The 22,860-nt window shown below is 39.5% G+C and overlaps 1 protein-coding gene across 1 annotated transcript; it reads left to right on the top strand.

The window, feature by feature from the left end:
• The first annotated feature begins 586 nt into the window (after positions 1 to 586).
• On the top strand, positions 587 to 22,618 carry xylb (xylulokinase homolog (H. influenzae)). Its single transcript, XM_041968255.1, has 19 exons — positions 587 to 714; positions 2,829 to 2,911; positions 2,983 to 3,052; positions 3,171 to 3,251; positions 3,902 to 3,988; positions 4,063 to 4,191; positions 4,318 to 4,383; positions 4,474 to 4,546; positions 4,617 to 4,735; positions 4,987 to 5,068; positions 7,058 to 7,098; positions 7,178 to 7,293; positions 9,387 to 9,502; positions 9,592 to 9,665; positions 9,743 to 9,839; positions 10,014 to 10,072; positions 10,900 to 10,987; positions 15,271 to 15,365; positions 20,963 to 22,618. Exons 1-19 carry the CDS (start codon positions 592 to 594, stop codon positions 21,029 to 21,031), a joined length of 1,668 nt encoding a protein of 555 aa, XP_041824189.1. The 5' UTR covers positions 587 to 591; the 3' UTR covers positions 21,032 to 22,618.
• Positions 22,619 to 22,860: the final 242 nt, after the last annotated feature.

The raw sequence follows: 22,860 nt of genomic DNA, 5'->3' as shown, positions 1-22,860 counted from the left end.
GTCGACATGAAGCTGCTGGACTCTGGTTACAGACAATGGTGAACAAACCACAGTGATTCACAACAGCATGACTTCATGATAGAAGAGTCTGAATGGGGTGATGAACTGTTCTGCTTGCAAAACTGTGATCAGTTGACAATCTTTGGAGCATCGTGAAACTGAACGTATGACAAAGACCCAGGACTGTTGAGCATGTCTCACTGTCAACATCTGATCTGAATAAATGTTGGTTTATGAGATTTGCAGATCGTTGAATTCTAATTTTATTTACATTTTACAAAGCATGACATCTTCTTGGAAATTAACTTTTTCTGATATTTGACTTGGGAAATTTGGGGGAAATGTATGTGTTCTTTATGTTTTTATCCTGAAGCAGATTAAACATCTGGACGGAGCTTCTTCTACCACCCCGTCAGGATGGATGGATTAAACAAGGAGTGTGTGATGTTGCTGAAACACACACCAGCTGCAGCTTAGAGGTGTAAAGAAACACCCGAAGTTCTGACAAAGTCACACCTGCTGGATGGAGAGGGGCGGCATCGCTGTCACCATGGAAACTTGGTTTAGCGACGAGGTCGCGTGTTTCTTTAAATGTCTGACAGCAGTGTGCTCCGCCTCTCGCGCTCAGTGTGTGTGTTTTATGTGTGTTTCCTCGTCATGGCCGCCGCTCCGGACTCTCCTCTCTACCTGGGCCTGGACTTCAGCACCCAGCAGGTAAACAGAACCTCACCTGTTCCTCGCGGTACCTGCGCTGAGTATCACGTGCTTTACGTGGACGTGTGCGTGCACGTGGACGGAAACTAGTTGGTACTGCGCAGACGCAGAACAAGCAGACATAGGAACGTGTGTGTTGTTTATTCTTTGCAAGTTGTTCGTTGTTTGTTTGTTGGTAAATGTGAAAGTCGCGTGCAGGTCATTGTGTAGACTCTGAGGCACCGGAAGCGACCAGACGGACTTTGACTCACGTGCAGTCGTTTAGAAACTGATCGATGAGCTCATTGACCCGTTTCACTGCAGGGTGGTACTGAGAGCTTCCAGAAACCAGTGCAGGTCCAAGTCCACGAGGATCCACATCAGACCAGAAACTCGTTAATAAACAAAAACAAGCTGGTAATCTGTCTTAACTAGTCCTGACCAGTGATCTTTAAAGGTGTCAGACCACTGATGAGTTTAGTATAAAAAATATTTTTACTACTTCCAAAACTTTTAACTAACACTAAACTAGTGATGGGAAGTCCACCTCTTTAAAATATTCAGCTCTGCTCTTTTCTGTTGTGTTTCTACGTATCTGTAATTGAATTATGGTCTTCTTCTGTCTTGGTTTTTTTGTCATGTCAAATTGTATTTGTCTCTTGTATGTTAAAATATCGAAAGTTATAAATAAAGTTAAAAAAAAAAAAAAATATTCAGCTCTTTTTGCCTGGCTCCCTTAGAAGAATCGGCTCTTTTAGCTCCCAAATGTATTTTCATTTAGTATCACTCCCTGCTTTTGTTATCGCCTAATTGATTATTACTGGTGTTTGGTTAGCAAGTTTTATTTAGTGTTTTCATAAAAGCCTCATTATATGTATTTTTGTAATTATAAAATGCAGTTATAATGTAACATTTAAATAAAACCCTTTAAATAAACATCTGAACACAGAACCACAGTTACTATATCAGACAAAAAAGGCCAAAGACACTTTAGATTGACTTATTTCTTACTTTCTCTCGACTGGCTTTGCATTTAAATCTTTCCCGTACCTCGCCTGAACCACTACATGTGCTGGCTCTGAAGTGTCTGCCCTCATTTCTTCCTTAAACATAATGGAATGACCCTTTTCTGTCCTCACGTGATTGTTTGTATGGTGTACCCATCAAAATGAAGTCTGGTCCCTGTCTGCATGGATTTTTAGCAGAGCTGAGCAAGATTAGCTGAAAATTCACCCCCTGCACCAACAGGAGTTAGCTCTTCTTGTTGGGAGAAGTGATCAGCTCTTAGAGCAGGCTTTTTTGCAAAGGACTCATCACGACACTGCACTTTGGTTCATGCTGTTAATCATAAAAAACAAAGTTCTTCACTGTCTGAAATGTTAAAGAAAAAATGCAGAATTGCAAATGACAGTCATTAAACATTAACTGAATTTCTGCTACAAACATGAGCAGGAAATATTATTTGAAAGTTTAAGAAAATAACTGAGCTGAGCTGTTAAGTAAATTAGAAAAGTTTTCTTTCAGACTGTCTGCCGTTGGACAACAACAAACTTCAGACACATTCCTCAAATTAAGTTAAATACAACCACAGCTAACTGAATGAAGACCATGAAAACTCATTTATCAATTTCTCTCCTGTTTGATCCCCAGTTTGTCACCAATAATGCAAGTAAATCATTAAATTCTTGAGGCTGACTCACTGCATGGACTTGTTTATATATATAACCTGTTTATAACTGTATCTTGGCAAGGACTCCCTTGTAAAAGAGGTTTTTAATCTCAGTGGCGCATTAAAAAAGAGGTTAGATTAAACAACTGTTTACTACAATACAAATGTGAAAAGACCTGAAATAACTTTAATTTGTTTACATGTTATTTCGGGTCAAAGCTGGAGTCTGAAAAGAAAGATGGAAACTCCATAATCATGTTATCTTCTTATACATGTGATGACTTCAGCGTCCAGCAGATCTGTTTTTACTTTCTTCCTCATTATTTTGTTGTTCAGTTCTCTGCAGAGGTCCCTGAATGCAGCACTTTATTCACATGTGTGACAACAGGTTTAGTTTGCTCTCAGATCAGCTGATTTAATCTGATATGTATGTCTGTGTGTGTGTGTCCGTGCGTGCGTGTGTAAGCTGAAGGTGGTGGCCATTGATGGAAACCTCAACGTGGTTCATCAAGACAACGTTCAGTTTGATTCTGAGCTGTCTGAATTCAGGTAACAGCTGTTGAGGTTGGATTTAAATTTGAAATGGTGTGGGGTTATTTTAAGACTTTGTGTGTTTGCAGGACTCAGGGAGGAGTTCACATCCACGCTGACAGACTGACGGTCACCTCACCTGTGCTGATGTGGATCAAGGTGAGACACACACATACAGTCATGGTGACTCAGCTGTTCACACATCAATTCGCTCTTTAGTTGGTCACTTGACCTCTGACCTGTCACATGTTCTGGCTTGTGATTGGGTGGTCCTCAGGCTCTGGACCTGCTGCTGAACAAGATGAAGAGGGCGGGGCTTGATTTCTCCCGCATCAGAGCACTATCTGGGAGTGGTCAGGTGAGACAGAACCAGAACCAGAACCAGAACCACTGCACACTTTTCTGAGTAGAAGAACAGCCCGGATGCGTGGAAATGTTCTTGCTAGGGACGCACCAATACCACATCTTTTCTGAGTACAAGTACTTATAATTGAGTACTTGCCGATACGAGTACTGATATGTGTTTAAAAAATGAACATGTTAAGTCCTCAGATTAATCTCTTTGCATTAATGCGTTCATTTTGACAGCCCTAGTTTTTTCACATTGGTATCAAGTTCTGTAGTATCGGGCAGATACCTGATACTGGTATCAGTATGGACCTGATACTGGTATCAGTATGGACCTGATACTGGTATCCATATGGGTGCATCACTAGTTCTTATTTAATAAACACAAATCTGTGCATAAACCTGGTTAATAAATGAGTGAAGTGATCCGGAGGACATCAGATACGTTCCTTCTGCTTTGGAGGAGAAAACATATGAAAACCCGGGTCATGATGTCACGGAAGCTTTTAGCCAATCAGAGTAGAGTTCACCGCTGCAACAACTCACCTGTCCTGTCTCATTGTTGCTGTGGAACACACACACACCTGTAGCCTGACCGGGTAGAACTTCATGTTTAAAACAAATAAAACTAAGTGTTTTCTGGATTTTTGTTCCTCTCAGCAACACGGCAGCGTGTTCTGGAGAAAAGGAGCATCTCAGACTCTGAACCAGCTCGATCCGGACCGGAGCCTGCATCACCTGCTGCAGGTGTGTGTGTGCAGGAACATGTTTCTGTGTGGCTTCACAGACCTGCTGACTCAGCTGTGACGATGCATTCACAGGACAGCTTCTCGGTGTGGGACAGTCCGGTGTGGATGGACTCCAGCAGCAGCCAGCAGTGTCAAGACTTGCAGGCGGCAGTAGGGGGCGCCCTGAGGCTGGCAGAGATCACCGGGTCCAGAGCCTACGAGGTCCTGCCACCCACCTGTCTGTCTGTCTGTTTGTCTGTCCACCTGTCTGTCTGTCTGTCTGTTTGTCTGTCCACCTGTCTGTCTGTCTGTGTGAATTTAAAGGATTGTTCTGTGTTTTTTCTGCAGCGTTTCACAGGAAACCAGATCTCCAAACTTCGTAGGAGCCGAGCCGAAGACTTTCAGGACACGGAGGTCAGAGCGGCAATCACCTGCTGCCTTCACACACACACTTGCTCTTTGATGTGCATTAACATGGAGGTGTGTGTGTATGCTTGGTTTCAGAGGATCTCATTGGTCAGCAGCTTCGCGGCCTCTCTCTTCCTGGGTGGATATGCCGCCATCGACTACAGTGACGGTACGGTCAGTTCTGGTTCTGATCTGACTGATCAGCTGATCCATTAACTCATAGATCGATCCTTGATCAGGTTCTGGAATGAATTTGTTGGACATCAGGACCAGAAACTGGTCCAGGATCTGCCTGGAAGCTACCGCTCCTCATCTGGACCGACTGCTGGGTCCTCCGCTGCCGTCCATGTCTGTTCTGGTAAGACTTGTCCTTACTGGTCTGTACTGGTTTCCAAACTGGTTGGTACTGGTTTGTCTGCTGGGCAAGCTGTTTGAAACTTACTTGTACTGATCTATGCACAGTAGTCTGTGTTGGTTCATACTGGTCTGAGCGGTGCCGTCCTTACTGAGCCATAATAAGTTTTGGTTTTGGTTGACCAAAACTGGTCCATACTGGTCTTGTCCACTATAGTCTGTACTGGTTCATTCTGGTCCTCTCTGTGGTTACAGGGTCCAGTTTCCTCCTACTTTGTGCATCGATATGGTTTCTCTGAGAGCTGCAAAGTGGTGGCGTTCACAGGCGATAATCCAGGTAGGAAATATTACATTTGTTTGATTTTATCTTATTTGAAATTACTTCAACATAAAAAAAAAAAAACGAAACAAAACAAAACAAAACAAAACAAAACGAAACACACAAAAAAAAGTTTATAGTTTTATTTCTCACCACTGAAGGTCTGTGAGCTGCCTGGAAACTTGAAATGTTTTTAAGTGCAGACAAAGAAATAAGAAAAGCATAAACACGGAAAAAAGAAAGATAAAACAACAGTCGTTCATTAGTTTCCCATTTGTTTATAAAATATGGTAATTTTCATTACTGATCCTGTGTGTGTGTGTGTGTGTGTGTGTGTGTGTGTATAATGTGTGAACACTAGATGTCGCTGTTGTTCAGGGACTGATGTGTTTCCAGCTTCAGTTCAGTCACTATAATAATATTAATAATAATAATAATAATAATAATAATAATAATAATAATAATAATAATAACAATAATAATCATCTCCTGGCTATTAAACTGATTTTATGTCAGGTTAAGAAACGTCTCATGCATATGTGAAGAATAACTTTTTAACACATTTCCCTTCATGCTGTGATTTGAGAGTAAAAAATTTTATTCACTTATTATAGTAAATAAAATAAAAATAATTAAATGAAAAAACATATCTCAGGACATAAAATCAAATATCAAATAATAAATTTTTAAAAATACATGAAAACAAATAATTATAAAATAAATGACAAAATAAGCTTAAGAGAAAAAGTTAATTGAAAACAACTTGGAAAAATACCAAACATGTTTTAAAATAATATATCAAATCATGAAAAAAAAAATTAAAAATTAATTATTTAAAAACAAATTTATTTAAAAAAAATCTAAATACACTAAAAATAAAGAAAATTAACAGTATCAAAAGAAAAGCAGTTTGGTATCCTTTCTTCATTTAATATTCAATTCAACGTCAAAAAGTAAATTAGATTATTCTTTTATAAATCTGATACAAAAACTAAAATCAGGCTGTTTTTGCATTTCTGATTAGAAGAAATGAAACTGGGAAAAAGACCCAGAAGCAGAAATTGATTTTAATATTTAATTGGTCAGATTTCAGGTGCTGTAGATGTTGTTTCTTCAAACCGGGTCTCTGTCTAGACCAGTTTCCCCATCGAGACCCGTTTGTGTTTCAGCTGATCCACGTCCATCAGGACCTGCTGTAACCGGCCAATTATGACCCTGAAGTATAAAAATGTCAGGGTTTATTTATTAAAAGGGAACAAGGGAGCAGTATGTGTGAACCTGCCTTCCTTCAGGACACACGGGAACAATATCTATCAGTTCATTTCCATCCATCAGGATGTGCTCGCCGTTGTTGTTGCCGGGTGCTCGCTTTGCCCTTGCGCCATATCAGTGGCGCTGGATTTCGGGTGGAGCCACTGCTGCTGCATCAGTAGGCCTATCAGGTACATCTCACCATCTGTGTCCCTGAAGGGCCAGCATCCACCCAAAAGCTGTGTGTGTTGGGAGAAGCTGGGGAAAACCCACACAATATCACACACAAAGCAGAAAACGCCGACTTCTACTTCGCTTCACGGGAACCAAAAAAATGAAATATTAGTCAAAAATCTTTACCTCAAATTAAAAAGTAAAAAAACAGATTGGAGTTTTTCAGTTTCAGATTTCTAAAAGAATAATAAAAGACAAGCTGATTATTTATTTTATTTTTAATTAAATATTAAACTAAGGAATGATAAATGGACCAAAAACTATTTAAAACTGAAATATTTGAAAAAATATAAAAAAATAAAGTACATTTTTTTAGGCAACAGTGTAATTATTTAGTTGCCATAGAAATGTGTCACCCCAGCAACATAAGCTTGTTTTTCCAGCTGTTTTTAGACGTCCACGTGTGTGTTGTGTTGTATTTTGGTGACTTTGTGTTTCCGTGTCGACGTGTTTGAGTTCTTGTCTGCTTCAGTGGAGCTGTTGCATGATGAAGTGATGAAGATCTGTGTTTGTCTTCCTCAGCATCTCTGGCAGGGATGAGACTCCAGCAGGGAGACGTGGCCGTGAGTCCCGTTGGCTAGTTTCTGACGTCACGTCGTCATTAGTGTGTGTTACACTGCGAGTGTGTGTTTGTGTTTGCAGGTGAGTCTGGGGACCAGCGATACTGTGTTTCTGTGGATCCAGGAGCCTCGGCCGGCTCTTGAGGGCCACATCTTCTGCAGCCCGGTGGACTTGCAGGCCTTCATGGCTCTGCTGTGGTACGAACACACACGAACACAACTGGCGTCTCTGACAGGAAAGAAATGTTATGATAAAAACTTTAGCCTAGAAAAGAATATTGGCTTTTATTAGCTGCTTTTCACCAGAAATGATGCATTCAGGTTCACTCCTTTGATAAAATCAAGGTTAAGGTAATTATCAATATGTAGCCTTATTTATTTATTTTTATAAATAAGGACGAATCATCTGCACCGTGGCGTTTTTCAGACATGTCTCATTTATGAAATGGTGCAGGAAAAATCAAGGTTACCAGGATAGACATGAGCTCCTTCTCTACTGCAGCTCCTCACTAAACCACATGGACGGAGACTGATCGGATGCACAAGGTGGAGCCTCATAAGCACCTTTTTCCTTTATTTTTTAATAAGTACAGTCTAATTTATTGTAAAGCACATTTAAAAACCAACCTTGGTTGACTAAAGTGCAGGACAAGACAAAACAAATAAAACCTCTAAGTCATCATAAAATAAAATAAACAAATATATCTAATAAAACAAAATACAAGAGTAAAACAGCAAAATGATGAAACACATTACATTACAATGATATAAATACATATAAGAACATCGAACACATTAAGCCAAATGAGGACTGCTGACTTATGTTTTAAAATATTGTGAAGCAGATTTTGTTACTTTGGGACCTTCATTTTAATCACACTGGCTCTGAACATTCAAAGCCTCGTGGACCCCCTGTGCTCTTTGGAGGACCCCAGGTTGGGAACCACTGCTCTCACCATGCCAACAGAAAGGATGCATTGATGTAGATGTATGATGGTGTGTGATAAAGGTCTGCTGAGCTGTGGGAAAACCTGGTTGGGAACACAGGAACAAAGAAGAAACAGAAATATATTTACTGGCCTCACAAACCACAACGCTGCCTCTTTTTATGTCTCTTTCTAAGCATGTAGATCATCATGATTTGTTATTGTCTGAAACGGATGTCAGAACGTGGAGATATGCTCTGTGCTGCCCTCTGGTGGCTGTGTTGCTTAACAACCACGCTAACGTAAGGGACGCATGAAAGTAAGAGGGCACTGACGTTTAAAATAGACGTATCTTATTACGTACATACAGGGAGCATCAATGACCCTTTAAGGTGTGCAGATGGTTCAGAAAGGTCGTTCTGTCAGATTTGTGGAAATAAGCCCACATTACCCCTGTGTTTAAGTCTCGTTGTTGACTTTCAATTCAGATTTTTAAATCCTTGTTGTCAACTTCTAAAATATGAAAAAAGCACCAGGATATTTAACTGGCCTTGTGGAGCAGCCAGACATTAAAGTTCAGTTGAGCTTTTTAAATCCCACTTGTTTCTACTTTGTTTGGCTTTTTTTTTCTTTTAATCTTTCTCTGTTCCAGTGTGACTTGTGTTTCATTCTGTTGTTTTAATATTTTCTGTTTATAAAGCACTTTGATGGATTGATGCTCCATACATAAAATATTATTCTCATTAATACAAACTAAATCAACAGCAGCAGAATAAAAATAAAGATGGACAGTTAGTTTTCCTGCTTGGGGAAAAGTGAATGAAGATGAATGAGAAAAGATGGAGACAGATCTACTTGTTCATTAACAAGCTGCAGACCAGAGGCAGCAGCAGTAGAAAATGACACCTCCCACCACCTCCACCACCCTCAGGAATCACCCACGTGTCCCAGTGAGGATTAATAACGAGCAGGTTGGAGGACAAAAACAATATTTGCTTTATTCCAACAACACTTAGCGAGGCTGAACTGCACAGTAATCATCACCAGCTGAGCTCAGCCGATTAACTTGGAATTTATTTATTTAAGAAGGGACAACTGCACATTAATGAACACAGGTACAAAAGTACAAATGAGCTGCAGATTGGCCTGCCAGCTAGTTTGCATCTAATTCTCCTCTGAGAGGTCACAACAACACATTTAACAGTCCATTCAGTTTGGATGCAGAGTCCACATCGCTGCAGATCCGCCTGCTAATCTCCCACCTCATCCTTAAATAATACAATACATATACTGTATTACATGTTCCTGTTCCTGTTCCTGTTCCTGTTCCTGCTCCTGCTCCTGCTCCTGATACTGTTTCCACAGCTTCAAGAACGGATCTCTGACCAGAGAGCGGATCAGGAACGAGTGTGCTGCAGGATCATGGGAGGATTTTTCTGCCGCTCTAAAGGACACGCCGCTGGGAAACGGCGGAAACATTGGTGAAGCTTCTTTCTCTTCTTTACTTTCTTCCTTCCTTGTGGCCTTTCCTCCCTCCTTCCCTCCTCTGATTGGTGGATTGTGTTTCCAGGTTTTTACTTTGACACCATGGAGATCACCCCTTCTGCGGTGGGCGTTCATCTCTTCGACTCAGACGACCATGAGGTCAGTAGAGTTTGTCAACTGACTGTGAGGGTCACAACGTACATGTCTCACCTGACCTACCTGTTTGGGTCCTGCAGGTGTCCTCATGGAGTCCTCATGTGGAGATCCGGGCTCTGGTGGAGGGTCAGTTTCTGTCCAGGAGGCTTCATGCTGAGAGGCTGGGCTACTCCATCCGTAAGACCATATTGTGGCTCTTTGGTTCTGAGTCTGCTGTGAATCTACATGTTTGAACAGGACAGTTAAACAGAACTAGAAAGTTTTAAATGTACAATAAAACAGTTCAGGAGCAATGAGTCAAAGTTAAATCTATCTACTAATGAAAACTGATGTCTCTCATCCTGTTTTTAGTCCCAGGAACCAGAGTTTTGGCAACAGGAGGAGCTTCGTCCAATCGGGAGATCCTGCAGGTCAGTTCTGCATCTGTTAAACAAAAAGTATTTACACAGACTTTTAACAGGGAATTACAACAGAAACAAGTCCAAAGTCAACAGTAAAACAGGCTGTTTAAAAATCGCATGACCTTTCAGTCGGATCCCAGATCAGCTGACATCAGAGGCTCAGAGGTTTGGTGTCTACAGGAAGAAAAAAGGGTCATACATGAAGCCCAGAACCAGAGCATACAGATCTGTTTTCCATCTCCAGCAGAACTTTAAGCTGCTTTCAGACATTTCCTGACAGAAACTCAAAAACGTCTTTAGGAAACTTTAAGAAGTTTCCTCTGATGTTTCACTTTTCTGTGGTCAGAAACATCATCCGGACGTCGTGATTTTAGTTCAGCTGATTGTTGTCCGACGCTCAGTAAAGCACCTCAACTTTGTCTGAAACTATGAACACACCTTTAAAACATCAGCAGGAGCTAAACTGTGTATTTAAATGCGATTTAAAGTGATGAAGAGCAGACATCGGTCCTGTCAGAGGAAAGTTTTACCACCAGAAAAACCAGGAAATATGAGAAACATGAGGATGTGAATCAATTTCCGTCTCAGCAGGTTCAGTCTGAAGAAAACACAGAACAAACCTGTTCAGGTCCGATTAAAACGAGAAGAAACTAAAGTTCGTAGGAATGAAAGAATTGAAAGAGGAATAATAGAAGGAAAAGGGAGAAGAAATAAATGGTAAAGAAAAAGGGATAGATGGATGGAGGGAGGTAAGACATGATTAAAAACAAGGAATAAAAAAGGAAGATCACATGATCCTGTTTGATTCACGTGACCTGCAGCTGATCCATCCACAGGTTCTGTCTGATGTGTTCAACGCTCCGGTTTACACCATCGATCTGTCCAGCTCCGCCTGTCTGGGATCAGCCTACAGAGCTCTGCACGGTAACACACTCTGACCGCCTCGCTGCTTTAACTCAACATCCACTCCTTCAGTTAAACAAACAGATAACAAAACAACAGAAATAGCTGAAACAGCTGAATTATTTTAAACAACTGATAAACCAAATAGGTTTTCTTTGTTAGAGTTCAGGAGAACCATCAATGAAACAGAATGAAACATGTAAGCTTTAACTTACTGTTAAATAGTGTATTCTGACCAATCGTGACATTTACCTGTTAAATGAGGTACTAACCATTTATTTTCTCGCTCACTTTGATCATCTTGAGATGTTGAAAAACTAAAAGCTGATTTTCTTGAGACAAGAAAAGTCATTCTTTATCAAATGAAAACACTTTGACATAACGGCATAAAGAATAAATAGTAATAAACAGCTGCTTCCAGATTTCTGGATTATATAATGTCATTTTTTCCAATAAAACATTTTTGCCACATTCAGATGTTAGTTTATCCTTCTGTCTTCTGTCACCTGAAGATCAGTGTTTCTGACAGGATTTAATGTCCTTGTTGTGGGTTGTATGACTGGATGTTTCTCTACCCAAATAATTAAAGTCTAATTATTTTTTAATTTAATACGTTTAATTTGTCAGACTGTGCTATAAAAGCAAGATGGGGAAAAACCTTAAAAAAAACTACTAAAGTGCCACAGAAGAAGAGCTGCTGTGGGACAAAAGTCAGGAAACAGTTGTGTCAAACAGGTATGCTTGAATAAAAAATTGATTTCTTTATTTTTATCATTAGTAGCAGTAATACTTCAAAGCAGGGTTCGAAATACGGGGAGCTAAGGGGAGCTTGGCTCCCCTGAAAGGTAGAGGTACTAATAATAAGAGGGGACCCTAAAAATAGTCCACTTTCAGGGTATTTTTAATTTTTCAATTAGTTTCCTAATGTTTCTAGAAAATAATAGCATTAATTTGTCAGCGTTGTGTTTATTAATGAATTAATTAAATCTTTTAAACGACACAGGTGATCTGTTTCTTTTGGTACTGTGGACAGCAGCATTGTTTGTTTGTTGTGTGCTGTGAGCATCCAAACAACAAACACTTTATATGCTTCTTTTTATGGTTTTTAAAGAACTTTCTTTCCTTGTTTCTGATTAAACAAGCTGCATATAGTAGTAGGGTTTGTTTTTTGGTAACAACCATATTTTTGACCTCACTACGTGCACTAATATGTATGCACGTGCATGTGACTTGCAAAGTTGCAGTGCACACCCGAAAATAAGATGTAAGCTCTGGTGTAATTCAAACCTGACTTCTAAGTAGGAAAATGTTGAGAAGCGATGAGTTTTCGTCTTTAGAGAAGGTTTATGTCATTTCTTTAAGTAGTCTTCAGGAAATGTTCTCCAGACTTCTTCAAGTTCATCTTTGGATGTTTTCTGCTGTTTGTTGTCTGTTAAGATGATCACACACTGCTTGTTGAGGTCCGGGTTCTGGAGAGGATCCATTCCTCCTGCAGACCTGTTGACACTGATCATCAGTCCAGTTCTTGTGTCATGTGACATCTCTCAGCCTTGTTTCTCTTAAGAATTGCTTCTTGACAGCTACGTTTCCATGGAGATCATTTCTGATGAGGCTTCAGCCAGCAGTAGATGGATCGACTGAAGGTCCAGATGCATCTGTCTGGTCCTGGTTCAAGTCTTTGTTCCTACTTCTTAAGGACAACCTGTTCAGATCCTGTTCATCTGCTGTAGATGTTTTTTTCTGGTCCTGAAACTTCTTCTTTTGTCTTCCACTTGTCCAATTTCCTCAAACTGTTTTGCAGAGTTCGGCTAACAGCTCTTTGAGAATCACCTTTTGGTAAAATCATGATTTCTGTTAAATTGTCTTAACTTTCTGAGATTTTAGAGATTAAAACTTAAGAAATAGGAACAAATTAAGTGTTTGTGAGGCTGCTAGTAACAAAGAGCCTAAAGATCCAATTTAAAACTGGTTCCTTGCCAAATTGTCTGTTATGTGTCATCACAACACTGTTCATTCCTTGAGTTAGGAGCCTTTTTTAGGGTTTAATGATTTATAGGTTGAGTTGAGTGGCTGAAAATAGTCGGGGTACAAGAACTGAACTGAAAATGAGGTGAAAAGCACAAAATGTCCAAAGAAAAACTACGAGACCTTCAGAAAGCTGGAAAACTATTGATGAAAATCACTTTAAAAGAACAAATTCGGCTATAATAACATGGAAAATAGTAAAGTTTCAGCTTTGTGAATCGTCTCTCTCCACAGTCAGGTGACAGGATCTGGGACATGGCCTCTGTTCAGGAAGCAGAGCTGCAGTTGTTCCCATCAGTCTCTAGAGCTCATGAAGGAGACCCAGATGCAGCTGCTGCAGATGAGCCGTACAACAAGCAGTTCTGACTGCAGCAGCTGCATTTCTCTGTAAAATGAGTCTCTAACCTGCAAGTCAGCTGACTCTGCATCCATTTCCCAGCCTGAGTACAATCTAGTGAGACAAACAGGAGCTGACTGTTCACAGCGTCCAGACGGTTTCCAGCAGAAGCAGCTGATGCAGGGGGTTGCTGGTTGGTTGCTTATCAGCAGCTCTGCTTGAATGAAACTTTATTCAATCTGGTTTTTCCACTCACATCAGCATCATGTGAAATAAAACAGATGGATGGAAATAAGACAGTTTTATATACCAACAACGTATTTTCACAGCTTTTTGTTGCCTAATGGTGTTAAACATCCCACAGTGAAAGCTCACTAACGACGCTGCTCCTACCACTCTTTGTTTCATCTGCTCAGATCAATAAAACAAATCTCTGCTAGTGCAGGTTGATTATCAGAGGTGTGAAAGGCTCAGAGCCCTGCATGAATGTGGATGGGTTGGCAGAGCTGCTCCTCCTCTGTTTGTGCGCCTATAAATTTGTGGTTGTGTTGTGTGTCCTCTGTAGTTTGAGAAGGTGAGGCTGGGCAGGTACCAAATTACACAGAGTGCATCATGGGAAGACAGAGGTGCTGTGCATCACTGTCATGACTCTCTGTTTCAGCGAGGTCACGACACAAAGTTCTCGGAGACGACAAGATGTCCGAGCCGACCTTTTTATTTATGGTGCTGAGATCACGAGCTTCCCCACAGCATCCTGACCTTCTGTTCATGGACAACGTGTGTGTTTGTGTGTGTGTGTGTGTCTGTTTCTAATTGGTAACCAGATACTCAGCTGGACCGCTGATTGGTTAACAAGCTGAACAAAAACTGAAATGAGCTGCAGATTAACTCATTATCATGAAGTAACTTGACCTTCTTGTTTTGCTCTGGTTTGTTCAGTTATTTCAGTATTATTATTATTAAACATTGGAGTTTATGGGGATTCATTCTGTTTTGGAGCCAGCCCCTAGCGGATGAGGGGTGAACTGCATGGTTTTGCCCTTCCGCATAGAATTCACATTTTACCACCAGAGGTTGCCGCCCCCAATTTCCACCGGCTGCATGTGGGTCGCAGTCCGGCTGCGCCATTGTTTCGTTCTGACATCTGCGACAGGTCATTCCGCACTGGGAGCGTGTCAGGCGCAGGGTGTTCGCAAGTGCAGTCCGCCTAGCCGGATTTGTGAGATCACAAAATCACAGGAGAATTGGAGAATCTTGTGATTCGCCCAGTGTGAACCAAACCATTGACTAAAACGGTTGCAAATAGCCACAGGGACACGGTGCACACGCACCCGGTGGAAAGTAGCATTAAACATTGGCATGACTGTTAGCCAATACGTCCACCAGAGAGCAGTGCAGAGTTCAGAGTTCATGCCTGAGTTTCAGTAAGTAAACATGGTGATGGTGAAGCAGGTCATGATGATGTACATATTCAGAAAGAAACATAAAAAGAGGCAGCACAGTAGACGGTGATGGACTGTATGGCCACCAAAAACATTCCAGCTTCTTCTTCTCTGTTTATAATGAGGAACTGCAATTCAGCAACTGGTATCTGGTCATTGATTTAACTAAATAATGGAGAGGAAACACACCAATTAGTTAACTTAGCTGCTGTTTAGTAAAGAGTCTGAAAATTTAAGCTGTTTTATTAACACACTTAAAAGTCTGATTAGTTAATCAGTTATCAATCCAGATGACAAATTAACATATTTGATTGGTTGGCAAAATCATGATCATCCCACTGGATTAGTTACTGATTACTACTGTTAGGACTGGTTAACAGTAGTTAGTAATTAACTGATTTTTTTATGCTGCTGCAACATGACCTTTTTTAACTCAACATCTGATTGGCTAATGGATGCTGTGGAAAGCTGATTCTCTGATTGGTTTATTGTGTTTTCAGGTCTGGTTGCAGAATCTGGAGTCTCCTTCTTTGATGCGGTGAAGAAAGCACCCAAACCACAACTAGTTGCCTCCCCAAACCCGACAGCAAAGCAGGTACACATATGTGTTAGAACCCCCCCCCCCCCACACACACACACACACAAAAAAAAACGCTGAAAAGTGTAGGAATGGACTTATTAGGATGGCTTCCTGCTCTCACTGTACACACAAATACTAAAACACATAAACACACACACTTTGTTCTTAAGCAGTATAATTAGCATTTATTAAATTAGTCACAATGTGTGTGTGTTACTGGTTTATGGAGCCTTATATTTCCCTGCAGTGTGTCCTCCTACACACACATTTTCATGTTTTGGCATTTTGCTGGGCTCATCACTCCAGAGGTTGTGAAGTGTTGTGTGTGTGTGTGGGTGGAACTGATCCACAGGCCTTTTAGCCTCAATAAGAGTGTTAATGAGGGAGACATGTGGGTATTATTAAAGCTGCAGCTCCTGCTGTTCTCCTACTATGAAAATAACTGGAATTGTTAGAGCTCTCAAACTGTTATGTAGTTGATGCTTAAAGGTTGATCAGCTGAAATCATGATTGCTGCTGCAGTACAAGTGTATTATTTGTTTTTATTTATTTATTTTTTGCATGATACTTGAATTTAATCAGCAGTTGTTGAGACGAAGAAAAAGGTGGAGGATGTTAGTTCGTGATTTCACAGCTAGCAGTTCTTCTCTTCAGCGTCGTAAAAACAAGTCAAGTTGAATTTATGAGACATTAGTCCACAGAAGAGTTTCATAAGACACACATAAAGTGTGTAAACATCAACATATAGATTTTCAGACACACACACTGTCCCACTTTCATGATTTCCTGCATCTTTTTAACTTAAACATCTTGTTCCCTTATGAAGCATCGAGGAAAATTCCTCACACACTAACGCGTTTCACTGCTGCTTCAAGGAGACGTTGAAAGGTTGTTCAAACGTGAAATTTTATATTCGTGCTCCTCTTAGCTGTGTTAAAATGCAGTATAAAATGCCATTAGATATAAAGTAAATAAATGGATGATTAAATAAAAATGCATTTAAAATAATTGGACAAACTTCTGGAAAGTTCTGCAGCAGAGAGGCACTGCTGAAATCTTCAGATTGCTATAAATGCATTGTTTTCATTGTGTTAAAATAAACTGAGCTGATGACTCAGTTTATTTTAACTCATAGTTAAACATTCAGTATGAAGAGACACATCCTGTATCACAGCATCTGTAGGTAACAAGCAGGCAGTCCCTCCTTCATGCTTTTCATCTAAATTTTTGGGTTTTATTATTAGAGATGCGCTGATCTGCTTTTTGAGATACCAATATTTTTTCAATACAAAATCAGTTTACATGAACATTATTGTGATTATTGTCATTATTGCTGTTATTGTTTAAGGCTTCATTAGGCGGTAGGAAACCACACACAGCTTCTTAATAAGAGAGCAACTAAATTAATCCAATTTAAATGTTTAAATAATTTATATGACAAAAACCTTCTAAAATAAATGAAAAACGATGTCTGTAGTTCCTTCATAACCTTAATAAAAACAAATGTAGTTATCATTTAGCTTTTTTTATATCATGTCTGTCGGCGTTGCAGACAGATTGTGGTCGGCAGTATCGGCTCAGAGGACTCGTTTCTTCTGAAGACTTCTGATCATAGAAGCTACTGTTCAGTCTGGGCAGAACGCCTTCATGAAGCTAAAATTCAAGAACTTTTAGTTCAGTTTGAAGACTAACTGGACTGTGCTAGTAGTGAATGTGCATTAGTGAAAGCTTTGCTAACGCTGCGCTGTGAAATAAACCCGCCAGCGTTTGAGCAGAACAACCCAAGCTGGAGATTTCCACGTCTTCCTTCACCTTCTACATGCTATCGTATTGTCATGCTGGATTACAGCATTTTAAGTTAGCAGACTTGAATGACAAATTTGAGCAACTTTTCTAGTTGATCCCATCAGTTTTTACCTTGTCTGCTGGAAGTTTACCGTTCTCTTCTTAGCTAAACAACTTTGTACCCTGGAAACCTGGAAACTTTGGCTGTACATACATTTTAAGTTGCCACGTTGTCTTTCTTTAGGTTTCCAGACTAAAATGCATCCAAATTACTGATGTGTGCTCATTCCCCATTATACTTGTAGGTGTAGCTGAATGGTAGCATTGCATTTATACTAGAAACTAAAGGAAAGGGAAGGAAGGAAGGACGGAAGAACGGAAGAAAGGAAGAAAGAAAGAAAGAAAGAAAGAAAGAAAGAAAATGTTTGACTGTGGAGAGACAATGCCGATTGGCAGTTTAAACATCATAACAGATGTAAAAAAGTGTCAGAATTACCAGTAGAAATAAATAAAAAGTAAATCCGTTCACCTGTATCATGTTTCCAAAATCAGAACCATCCTTTCTCCGAGTGATGCAAAAAAAACTAGTCCATGTATTTGTTTCTTCAAGATTGGACTAATTCCTTATTATTTTTCTACTTCCAAAAATGCTCTGAAGATCCTACAGCTGATCCAGAGAAGTACTTCTAACGAGAATAAGCAGGATAGATCACTTTTTCTCCAGGATTAGCTTCTAATTGGCTCCCAGTTAAAAGAAAATGGTCACAACATAAATACAGAAATACTGAGCCAGGAGTTTGTTTTTGTAAAGTGCCCTGAGATAACTTTATTTAAATAAACTGAATGTAACAGATTAAAAACACACTCCAACAGCAGCATCTCATGTGTGTTTCCTCACACTTCAAATAAAAAAAAAATCCAAAGCTGCCCTTGTGCACTTTGCCGAGTCTTCAGTCTGGTTTCATTTGGACTTGTCGTCTTCATGATCTCACACTTTCACATCAGTTCGTCTCTTCATGTTTCTGGGTGGAAACACAAAGAATAAAAAGCTGCCATCTCTGCAGAGATGAGAGGAAAGAGGAGGAAAACGGCGGTGATGAAGAGGTGAGGGTCGAGCGGTGATGTGGTTCCACTGTCTCTCCTCACTTTTGTTCTGTCAGTCACTTCTCAGCATCCCAGCAGGGAGGGGGAGGAGAGATGGGAGGAGGTCATTCTGGGGGGAGACTCTGATCCTTTCAACCTGCTCTATTAAATTACGTTAAAATGTTTGACAGCTCGACCCATCTGCTCCTCAGATCACACAGAAGAGTGTAAGACTCAGTGACGAAAGCAAAAATTAAGCTTTCATGTTTGTCTGTCACCCAGTTTGACCATTGATGTGTTCCCATCAATGTTTTCGTTTCCATTTACAAGTTTCCAGTTGCCGACTATTGATCCCACAGATGTCGTCTGTACCAAGAATTTTTTCTCTGCAGCATCACTGGATGATGCATCAACACTGCATCAAATGTACTTTGTACATTTATTTCCAACAGTCTCAGTTTATCAAGGGAAGAAAACCCTGATCTCACGGCACAATGTGGAATTTGTTTTCAAAGAAACAAAAAAAAGAAAGGAAAAAAAAGGCAGCTACTGTGTTTCTTTTTAACATAGAACAACGTAATGATAATAAATTATATACATGATTTTTGTTACATTTTTTTCTCTTTTTTTATTATTTGTTTATTATGTTATTCATCCTTTTCCCTTAAGGAATTATTAAAGTACTATACTTTGTAGTTTAGCTTAGTTTTGGCTTTTAGTTTAGTTTCTAATGCGATCACGTTCTAGTGGTGTTCCTCAGGGCTCTGTTGTGGGGCCGTTACTGTTCTGCATGAACCGCTTTCTTCTGGATTAAGTCATAAACATCTGGAATTGGATTTTCTTTCAGATGATAGAGAAATTAATTTTACCACCTAAACTCTTCCCTGTCTGCTCATCATGACATTATAAATGTTTTTGAAGCGAACATGTTCAGACTGAGCACTGAGGGATTCTGGCAGGTTTGGTTTCTAAAGGTCTGAATGATGTTTCGTTCAGATGTTTCAACTATCAGGTTTATGTTTAGTTTCTAACTCATTATTGTAGTAAATCATTAAATCATCCAGGTCTAGTTTTTCTTTTCTTATCTTAATTGTCAGCTGCCTCACTGTTCTGCATTTACTGAATCTGTGTTTTCAGCCTCATCACACTTTAATGTCACACTTCAGGGGCCAGTGTTAGTCTGATGAACTGTATGTTTACTGAAGTCATGTTCGTCCCTCATAATTAAGCAGCGCAGCTCGTGAATAAATAACGAGCTGTGCAGGAACACACACTCTGCAGGCGTTCTGTTTATACTGACTCTGCAGCAGAGGATTAAATATGGAACAGCAGCACAACATGACGGTGTGTGTTCTCAGCCGTGTGATGAGAAAACTCCCATATATGTTTGTCTTTGTGCAGTCTTTCATGTAGAAATTACAAACTGAAAATGTCCGGTTTTATTTCAGACTCATTACTGGATTAATACAGTGGATATTTTGGAGCAATCACAGCATTGATCTTTACCAAGCAAATCCATTTTCAGAAGTTTTTTTTAACTAAAGAAACTTAAAATTTGTTGATTTGTTTAAACCTTCAGTCACTAACTTAATTTGTATTTAGAAAACAGAAACAAATCTAGACTCTGATGCAGCAACACTTTTAAAAGTCGTTATAGAATTAGATAGAAAAAATCCAATAATCTACGTGACATCATTCTGGAAGATTTTCCAATCAACAGATTAACTAGTGACCAGTGAGGGTGTCAGGATTGGGTATACAAGGAGCATCCACCAAAGGTTTGGTCTTTCCAAACAAGTGATGGGTTGTGGCGCAGCACTTTTGTCCAAACTCCATCAGCAAATATTTCTCATTGACAGATTGTAACCAACTTTGGTCTTTCAGCATCTACAGAGCAGAATACTGGGAAAAGATACAGGAAATTTCAGGATTCAGGAGTTCAGTGTGGAAAAGCCAAGGACAGGAACCATTGTCTGGTCGAGACCTCTGACTGCAATGCAGGGGAAAATATTATAACATCATTACACATGGACTCAGGAGGATCTTGGAAAACCATTTTCAGCAAAAAGTCCACCACCAGAGCCAGAACCTGGATTACACAAGGAGGAAGACACACTGTATATCAGTTCTGTACAGAAACAGCAGTGAGTTCTCTGGACACCAGCTCAACTCAGATGGACCGACTGACTGTTGAGCAGCTAAAATCTTAGATTCAGCAGGAATAGCCACAGATTCCTCTTAAATCAATATACACAGCTCCCGAAACATTAAAGTCTCGCTAACAGGAAGCTGATGGAAACATGACTATCCAGCATTTACTGAATGTGTTGCTGCAGCAGATTCTACCTTTTGTTTATTTTATCTAAATACAAATAAATTGGTCAGAGAAGAATCTGAAAATAATTTCTTTGGACCTTCTGTTAAAATTTTAAGATTTAAGTTCTTGCTGCATTTCAAGAAAATGTCTAAACTTGCAAAAATGGTTTTGGAAACTCATTTTATCTGAAAAGTGACATTCAGATAAAAAAAGAAAATTGAAGATAAATTTAACTTAACACAGCTGAGATGGAAGGAGACGTTAACACAGAGAAAAACTTTTACACATTTTCTCTCTATCCAGTGATTATAAAGGATGGAGGTTTACTGTAATTGTCCAGTAAGATTAAAAAATGAGTGGGGTTTTTGTTAAGTAGGAGGACGTTTCAGATTCGATTTGATTAATTTGTGTTCTTTTTGATGTGCAGGTGTATGATGAGATGCTGAAGCGCTTCGCCCAACTGGAGGACAGAGTCCTGCATAAGACCTGCAGCTGAGCAGTCATCCAAGTCGGTGAAATCCTAATGGCGACGTGTCCACTGTGTTTTCGTTTCTCATAGGACAGTTCTTCTCACAATCATGTTGACAGTACTGAGCGTTCACCCGGTATGGTGATAACATCAGATAGACGCAGCTTTTCCTCAGTTTTCTTGGTTGCCAGGTAACAGTTTCTGCCTGTGTGACTGGTTGACTGAAACTTCTCCACGGTGTTGACACAACAAAGCGTCACACTGTTTCTCTTCTGGCTTTTCCTTCAGGAAAAAACTCAGCATGGACACTCAGCCTGGCAGTCTCACATATAAAAACCCTGAATGTTTTTAATCAGAGTCAATAATTTTAGTATTATTACAGTTCTGAGGACCTCATTAGATTTTAGTCATAAAGAATTAAAGACGTGAGTTGCTCTGAATCTTTAAATCATTTCAGAAGTGAAGTCTTTCATCACAAATTAACCTCAAAGGCTCAGATCTGTTTACAGTCTAAGGAAAGGTTTTGCTGCTGGACTCCGTTCAGCTTTTGGTTTATTTTTAGTTAGTTTGAAAGCACAAAGACATCAGGGTCAATCAGGACATCCAAAAGAAGTAAAAGACTTGTGGTTAATCCAAACAGACCAGACATGTCCTTCACCAGATGTCTTAAAAGCCAAAATTCTTGAAAACAGAATCAACATTCACTAGAAAGTAAGAGGAAATCAAAACATGATGTAAAATCCTTCAACGTTTATCATGTTTTTCCTCATTCTCATTTTCTCAGAAATTCTGAAATTACATTTTTCAAACTCTACAGGTCTGAAAGGGAGAAACTTGCGTCATGTTTCCTTATGTTTCAGTGAGTCTAAACATGTTGTCACAGTGAAGCGCTCCTCAGCACAGTTTAACTGTTTCAGATTTAAACAGATATTTTACAAATACACTAACACAGAGTGCAGAATCTGGACTGGATCTAGTTTGTTAGACCCATATTCAGTGTGGAACAAGCAACTGAAGGATTTTAACTTGTCTAGTGAGTTTGAATACGCAGATGCTGGATCTGTTCGTTCAAGCTTCTGGATTGGACCAAAACAGAAATTAGTATATTTTTTCAGAGGTGAACACAAATATTTTCCAATACAGTTTGTTTTGCTCCTACATTCCCAAAACATCTAATCTGCTCCACATGAAAGCACACAGACCGATTGAAGGAGTCAAACCATAAGAAGGTGATTTAGCCCCGAAGCCATGTTAGTTATTCATAAGGAAGACAAATTAAGATGGACATATGGAAACTGTGTTTTAGAAGCTTGTATGAAAACTAAAACGAGCATTATTGGATTACATCAACAAAACTGTAAATGTTGGGTGTCTTTGCTCCGTGTGAAATACAACAGCTTGAATGTTTGTGCGGTGCCCACCAAGATTTATATGAAAGCACTTTTGTGTTAATCGACTTAATGTGGAAAGTTTGAGATCATGTCAAAGTGACAGCGGATTAGAGCTGATCAGTATCCGAATGCTCTGCATTTTGTAAAACATATTTCTGTTCTGAATTCACTGCTAATGATGTGTTTGAACATAACAGACTTATTCTACATCCTAGTATTCTCTGAAAAACACGACACAAATTTAATTATATTTTTCTGTATATATTTCTGACTAATATTTGGAGACTTATTGATATGATGAAAACACCTCCTGTTGTTTCTTCTTTGGTTAAAAACTGTTTTTGAAATTCTTCAGCACAAGTTAAAGTCTGCAGCTTCTCTCTGAGGTACGTTATTAAAACTGCAGCTGCTGGTTAACAAGCTGGAAATTTTAGTTTTAATACAAGTTTCATTAAATTGAGAAGT

This window comes from Melanotaenia boesemani, chromosome 18, assembly GCF_017639745.1.
Source record: "Melanotaenia boesemani isolate fMelBoe1 chromosome 18, fMelBoe1.pri, whole genome shotgun sequence".
NCBI lineage: Eukaryota > Metazoa > Chordata > Actinopteri > Atheriniformes > Melanotaeniidae > Melanotaenia > Melanotaenia boesemani.
The sequence above is the reverse complement of the archived record's forward strand: the minus strand, read 5'-3'. Positions and strand labels throughout refer to the sequence as shown.

Coding starts and splice junctions, on each gene's coding strand:
- xylb (XM_041968255.1), top strand. CDS start 592: ATGTCTGACAGCAGTGTGCTCCGCCTCTCGCGCTCAGTGTGTGTGTTT. Junction 715..2,828: donor TGGACTTCAGCACCCAGCAG/GTAAACAGAACC, acceptor TGCGTGTGTAAG/CTGAAGGTGGTGGCCATTGA. Junction 9,840..10,013: donor GAGGCTGGGCTACTCCATCC/GTAAGACCATAT, acceptor TCCTGTTTTTAG/TCCCAGGAACCAGAGTTTTG.